At 53.8% G+C, this 7112-nt stretch overlaps 1 protein-coding gene across 5 annotated transcripts in view; it reads left to right on the plus strand.

The window, feature by feature from the left end:
- PKNOX2 (PBX/knotted 1 homeobox 2) overlaps positions 1-4396 on the plus strand; it is a 272502-nt gene extending 268106 nt beyond the window's left edge. For 2 of the 5 annotated variants that reach the window (XM_033204404.1, XM_033204403.1), the window contains 3 exons: positions 56-132; positions 998-1176; positions 2190-2845. In XM_033204404.1, coding sequence (XP_033060295.1) covers positions 56-132; positions 998-1176; positions 2190-2416 — 483 coding nt within the window. In that variant the 3' untranslated portion in view covers positions 2417-2845. Of the gene's footprint in view, positions 1-55; positions 133-997; positions 1177-2189 lie in introns of all 5 variants that reach the window. The other 3 variants (XM_033204400.1, XM_033204401.1, XM_033204405.1) reach the window with 3 other exon arrangements.
- The last annotated feature ends 2716 nt before the right edge of the window (positions 4397-7112 follow it).

The following is a 7112-nucleotide window of genomic DNA, read 5'->3' on the forward strand; positions in this document are numbered from 1 at the left end:
GCAGGGCCAGACCAGCATGTGCCCAGCCCTCACTAGCCTCCACCTCTCATTTCAGCACCCCTACCCCACGGAGGATGAGAAGAGGCAGATCGCAGCCCAGACCAACCTCACCCTCCTGCAAGTAAATAACTGGTGAGTTTGCATCATCTGCGCGCAGGCTGCCATATCCAGGGGACACCTTCTGGGCAGGGAAATGTGTAGACTCGCATGCTAGGATCTGCCTCAATCTCAGCCCAGCTACCATGCCAGTCCCCCCATTTGGGCTAGAAGCAGAAAGCAAGAATCAACACTGGCACCTGTGGCTTCATCTGCAGCTTCTCAGCGCCCTCTGCTGGGACATGGTGTCAGGCACATCCCTGGAAGCTCCTTGAGGAATAGAAAACCCACGCCCACCTAAGCACCCAGCCCACCTGCACTGCAGAGAGAGACAGGATTGCCTGCACCCGTGCCCTGGAGGCCCGTGGTCATCTGGTCTACCCCACCCCCATGTGAACTGAAACTAAAACATGCTGCAAAGCTGGGAGTGGGGAGAGGGAGGAAGAGGAGCCATTCTGACCTCACAGGGATGTCAGCGTTCCCAGTCTCTGTGCCTGGCTGGGCTGTCATGGGGAGCTCAGAGAGCAAGGTCTGGCTGGATGGAAGTAGACCCGAGTTGAGGGCCCTGATCCAAGCCCTTGGCCCTCTGGAGAGAAGTCAGAGGTTAGTTCCTATGACTACTATGCCCTCCTCCTCTGTTCAACCTGGAAGGTCTTGAACGAGGATTTCTGACCCCCCATGCATTCTTCCCATACGACTTTGCAGTTACCAAGCCCCAGGAGATTTCATGAACTTCTCAGTACCCAGGGCCCTTCTCCCTGCTGGGCTTTTACATCCGGGATGGGAACCCCGATCTGCTCTGTGAAATGGAGTCTGAAGGCAGCTTTACCCTCCCTCCCTACCCCCACCCCAAGGCAATGCAGCCGGTGACTCACCAGGTCTCCACTTTACCTCTGGGCAGGTTCATCAATGCCCGGAGGCGCATCCTGCAGCCCATGCTTGATGCCAGCAACCCAGACCCTGCTCCCAAAGCCAAGAAGATCAAGTCTCAGCACCGGCCCACCCAAAGATTCTGGCCCAACTCCATCGCTGCAGGGGTGCTGCAGCAGCAGGGCGGTGCCCCGGGGTCAAACCCCGATGGTAAGAACTGGGGCTAAGCGCACCCCAGACAACGGCTGGGGGTGCTCCTGGAGCTTCTTTAGGTCAAGCTGTGCAAAGATTCAAGGGCTGTCTCCTTACCTGGGCTCCCATCGCTGCTCTGTCACAGCAATTATCCCTCCCCAAAGCCCTAAAGAAGGGGCTCTTTTTGAACATAATTTAACAGACCAGATGCACTCTCATAAAGACAAGTGGGAGTTGGTGGTCACGCAAGTCAGTGACTACTCAGCAGAGCCCCCTATGTCCACACCCATCTGAGTTCCTTAGCACCAGTCAGTATCTGCACAGCTCCTCGCGAGCCAGGGCCATCTATAAATACCAAGGCAGCCAGCTGGCTCGGGAACAGAGGCCAGGAAGAGCTCTGTTTTCCCAGCCTCTCCATCACACCCTCCATATACACATTTCTAATTGCCAGTCGCCTAGTGCACAATGAATAATTCAATGAGCTAGACATTTTATAGCTTGGCACATGAAGATAGCTCTGCATGGGGAGTGGGGTGTAGGTGTGCGTGTGTGCACACATAACCTCATGCACACATGTATGTGTATGGTTGCACACAGGTTCCTTTGTGCTAAGCCATCATCTTATGGGTTATGATGGGGGAAAAAAAGATTTAGGGGACTAGACCAACCTGGGAGAGAATTCCAACTCTGTCATCACTGACAATGTCATCTTGAGTTAATGACTTCACTGTCTGAGACTCCGTTTCCTCCTCTTTAGAATGGGGATAATAACACCTGCCTTACAGAATTGTTAGAAAGTCAAAAGTGGTCAACACATAAAGAAAATGCTCAGTGAATGGGGCAGGAAGTAGCTGACGAGTGAATGGATGGGAGACTTCATACCAGGGCACTGTCCAGCTCAGACTTGGGCAGCCCTAGAAAGGAGAAGTTCACTGCTCTATAAGCCAGTCCATTACACCCTGTCCAACACAGAGGTGCTGGCCCTGACCAGCAGCCCCTGCCTCGTCCTGACCCTTGCTTCTCTCACGCAGGTTCCATCAACTTGGACAACCTGCAGTCCCTGTCCTCAGACAATGCCACCATGGCCATGCAGCAGGCTATGATGGCTGCACGTGATGACTCATTGGATGGGACAGAAGAAGAGGATGAGGATGAGATGGAAGAGGAGGAAGAGGAGGAGCTGGAGGAGGAGGTCGACGAGCTGCAGACGACGAATGTCAGCGACCTGGGCTCGGAACACAGTGACTCCCTGGAGTAGTCGGGCAGCCCAGATGGCACTGATCATCGAGCAGGAGAGGAGTGTCGCCGGGAGGCCTTCAGGGTGGGGGGAAGGGGACATGGGCAGGAAGCACTGAGGGAGTTGGGCTCTACCTTCCCCAAATCAGTAGCTTGAAGAAAGGCAGAGGAGACACCTGTTCCTTCCCAACCACCGAGCTTCAACGAGGACCCCAGTCCCACCTCCCCGGAACTGCCAAGGACTCTGTTTGGCGGGGCCAGTCGAGCAGCCTGTATGGAAAGACAGCAGTGAGATCTGGACTCACCAAATCCCTGAGGACAGATGGCACCCATGGCCCCCACCCATGGAAGGACTTGAGTCGTTTACAAGCCCTGCACTGTGAGGCAGATTGGTGCTGTTCGCAGAGTGGGCCTTTGCTCCAGGGGCAGACTTAGAAGGAAGGGGAGAGACAAAGGGGGACTGAGTTTCATCCCCAGAAGGTTCTCAGCTCCTTTGACAAACATTCAAAGGCAGGAGGGAGCCCCAAAGCATAACCAGTGGCCAGAGGAGTGGGAGGGCCTGTGGCATCACATCTTGCATATCAGAATGGGTTGGAATCCACCGGGCTCCAGCTCATCCCTCCAAGGCCCTGTCTCTGCGCACAGCAACCATGGACATGGGAGAGAGGGATGGGAGCCACAGTGCCCTTCACTCTCTCCTGGAAACAAATTGTAAGCTGGTGGGCTCAACCTGTGAGAGGTTAAGAGGAGTCCCTTCTGGGTTGACTCCAAGAGCCAAGGAGATGGCAGACCCTGGGCTAGGAGCCATATCAAGGTGACTTTGAGGCCACAGCTGTCCCTAGGTGGCCACAGAACTCAGCTCCTGTAACAACAGGACAGTGGTGTTTTACCCTAGATGCTCCCACCCTCAGTGCTCCAAACCCTCCATAGACCTTCAGAGAAGGTGAAAACAGGTTATCTGGGAATCTTTCCACCCCGCAGGTCGCCACGGCCATCCCTCTGCTCCCAGGCTGGCTCCATCAGCCTCCAGCTTCCTTTCTTCATTCTGTCCTTCACGGAAGGCAGAAGAAACATTGGAAGGCATCTAGTCCAGTGGGAAGCCAGGGGTTGGAGAAGGTGCTACATCCCCCTTCCCATCAATATCCAAACTGTGGGGGAGGGCCCAGAGAATGGCACCCAAGACCTGCGGGGGTGCCCACCCCACACACCCTGCTGTTCTAACCCTGCTGTCCACAGCCCTGGAGGAACTGGGGCCCCTGGAAGGAGGAGGAGGCTCTCCACTGTCCACCCTAACACATACCCTCCCACCCACCTTCCAGACCCCCTTGGTTGGCACTCTCTCCTCCTGTTCCCTCTCACCCCATGGCTGTGAATGACAGGACTGGTCACATGTGTGTTTCCCATTGGGTTTAATTTAATGGACGTGCAGTTTCATTTGTAAATTGTGCATTAGCCATCTCCTTCAGTGGCAGGATGTGAGTGGCGACCTGGCTCAACTGGAGGGGACCCGCGGGGCTTCCCCTCTGGGGCTTCCCCTCCCCCACCTGGTTGGGGTAGAGCAAAAGGATGGTCACTCTTCCGAGGTCTCCCTGAAATGAATGTATTTCTCCCCCAAAAGAGCTGATATTTAATGTTTTAATAGGGATTTTTGAGAAACAATCTTATTTATAATCTGGGTGATCCAATCATTTTTTACTCCGTTTTGACGCCATACATAGAGGAAAGTCTAGCTTTTTTGGCGTGAGACTTTTGCAATGTGCAGTGGGATAAAATGCATTTCCTTTTCTGGTTCGTTTCTCTTGTTACACACACACACACCCCGTTCCACTCACCACCTGGACAGGTGTCCCCCAACACGGGCACACTGGCACACAGGTGCCCACATCTCTTCCTCCCAGCCCCTCCACCTGCCTAATGTTATGCAACCTCCTTCTGATGTATCCACCAAACCAGTACTGATTGTGGCCGAGACGTTTTCAGTAAATCTTATTACCTACCGTAACCCTGGTGCACAATTCTCTTTCTGTGGTTGCTGTGGCAATCCTTTGCTCTTTTCATGGGACCTGAGGCCAGACAAAATTTGGAGGCCTCAGTATACACCTGACTACCCAGGGAAGGGGACAAGGTAGATGTGTGTCCCGTGTGAGCTCAGCTGCCCTGTCTGGGGAGGAAGAGCCAAGTTCGGCACACTCACCTTGTGTGTGGCCAGTTGTAAGGCAGAGCTAGGGAGAGAAGGCAAGGAAGCTCTGCACTGCCCTCTCCTGACAGCTTCCCCTACGGCAGCGGAAGCTAGGAATCCGGTCCCTCATGTCCACCTTACTCCACCTCCCTCAAAGGCTTCTGCCTTCCCATTTCCACCCTCAGCCCACCAGGGATTTGTTTTTTTTTTTTGAGACAGAGTCTACGGAGTCTCGCTCTGTCACCCAGGCTGGAGTGCAGTGGCTGGATCTCAGCTCACTGCAAGCTCCGCCTCCTGGGTTTATGCCATTCTCCTGCCTCAGTCTCCTGAGCAGCTGGGACTACAGGCGCCCGCCACCTCGCCCGGCTAGCTTTTTTGTATTTTTTAGTAGAGACGGGGGTTTCACCGTGTTAGCCAGGATGGTCTCGATCTCCTGACCTCATGATCCACCCATTTCGGCCTCCCAAAGTGCTGGGATTACAGGATTTCATGATTGAAGCTGGTGCCACCACGGCCCCACACCTAACCTCAGTGCCCACTGTTTCCTGATCAGCAGGTGAAAGTCCCAGGCAGCGGGAGGGAGAGGCAGTCTTGGCTGCCGCCTTTCACCCTGGAGCTGTGTCCAGCGGGGAGCCTGCCCTTGAATCCCAGTGGTCAGCACCATAATCCCCCAGGCAAGAAGAAACTCAGGGGCAGCTGATCTCCCCACAGAAGTGAGAGGCAGGCCTTCTTGTCATCTCCAGACGAGAGGGTACCTACCTCAGTCACCCTTGCTGAGAGGTCTGGGGCATCTGTTTAGAAGCAGGAGGGGAGTGCCTTGTTCACGTTCTGTTCACGTTCAGGAATGCTGGAGAGTTTGCACGTACTGGCAGATCACCCCATGGCCAGGTGGAAGATAGGGAAGCCAATGGTTGGTTGCACAGGCAAAGTGGGCTCCGACCAGCTCTGGTCGAGTTCCCTGCATCACTGCCCTCAGAAGCCCAACCTCCCTCCCCATCCTCACACCTGGAGAGAGTTCTGCAAACTCAACAGAAACCCCGCCTCTCTGGGCAGAGGGAGAACATCTGAAGAACTGCATGATTGGAGCGTCACCTCCAGCACCGGGAAGACAACAGTGCTTTAAGACAGTGGTTTCTAAAGAACACACTGTTGAAAGATACGCTACCAAAAAAAAAAAAAATCCATGCCCAAATTAGCCTAACTGCATATTCTATTTTGTTAGTAGAGTTTCATCATGCACATTATTATACTAAAGGCTCTGAAAAGTCCTGCAGGAAAGAAACCTGTTTAACTTTGTTTCAGTGGTTCCCAGATTTGCTCCAACTCCCTTTTTTTCAAGTAATATCTATTCAAGTTATACCAATATTCCACAAAACACACTTTAAGGAACACTATTCTAAAGAAATTGCAGAGTAGGGGGCGGAGCAAGATGGCCGAATAGGAACAGCTCCAGTCTCTAACTCCCAGCACAAGCGACACAGAAGACCAGTGATTTCTGCATTTTCAACTGAGGTACTGGGGTCATCTCACTAGGGAGTGCCGGACAATCGGTGCTGGTCAGCTGCTGCAGCCTGACCAGAAAGAGCTGAAGCAGGGCGAGGCATTGCCTCACCTGGGAAGCGCAAGGGGGAAGGGAATCCCTTTTCCTAGCCAGGGGAACTGAGACACACAACACCTGGAAAATCGGGTAACTCCCACCCCAATACTGCACTTTAAGCCAACTGGCACACCAGGAGAATATATCCCACACCTGGTCGGGAGGGTCCCACACCCACGGAGCCTCCCTCATTGCTAACACAGCAGTCTGCAGGGATCTATCCGCAAGGCAGCAGCGAGGCTGGGAGAGGGGCGCCCACCATTGCTGAGGCTTAAGTAGGTAAACAAAGCCGCTGGGAAGCTCGAACTGGGTGGAGCTCACAGCAGCTCAAGGAAACCTGCCTGTCTCTGTAGACTCCACCTCTGGGGACAGGACACAGCTAAACAACAGGGGAAGCAGCAGAGGCCTGTGCAGACGCGAACGACTCTGTCTGACAGCTTTGAAGAGAGCAGTGGATCTCCCAACACGGAGGTTGAGATCTGAGAAGGGACAGACTGCCTGCTCAAGTGGGTCCCTGACCCCTGAGTAGCCTAACTGGGAGACATCCCCCACTAGGGGCAGTCTGACACCCCACACCTCACAGGGTGGAGTACACCCTGAGAGGAAGCTTCCAAAGTAAGAATCAGACAGGTACACTCGCTGTTCAGCAATATTCTATCTTCTGCAACCTCTGCTGCTGATACCCAGGCAAACAGGGTCTGCAGTGGACCTCAAGCCATCTCCAACAGACCTATAGCTGAGGGTCCTGACTGTCAGAAGGAAAACTATCAAACAGGAAGGACACCTATACCAAAACCCCATCAGTACGTCACCATCATCAAAGACCAGAGACAGATAAAACCACAAAGATGGGGAAGAAGCAGGGCAGAAAAGCTGGAAATTCAAAAAATAAGAGCGCATCTCCCCCTGCAAAGGAGCGCAGCCCATCGCCAGCAACGGATC

This window comes from Trachypithecus francoisi, unplaced genomic scaffold (assembly GCF_009764315.1).
Source record: "Trachypithecus francoisi isolate TF-2019V2 unplaced genomic scaffold, Tfra_2.0 Lachesis_group8, whole genome shotgun sequence".
NCBI classification, from domain to species: domain Eukaryota; kingdom Metazoa; phylum Chordata; class Mammalia; order Primates; family Cercopithecidae; genus Trachypithecus; species Trachypithecus francoisi.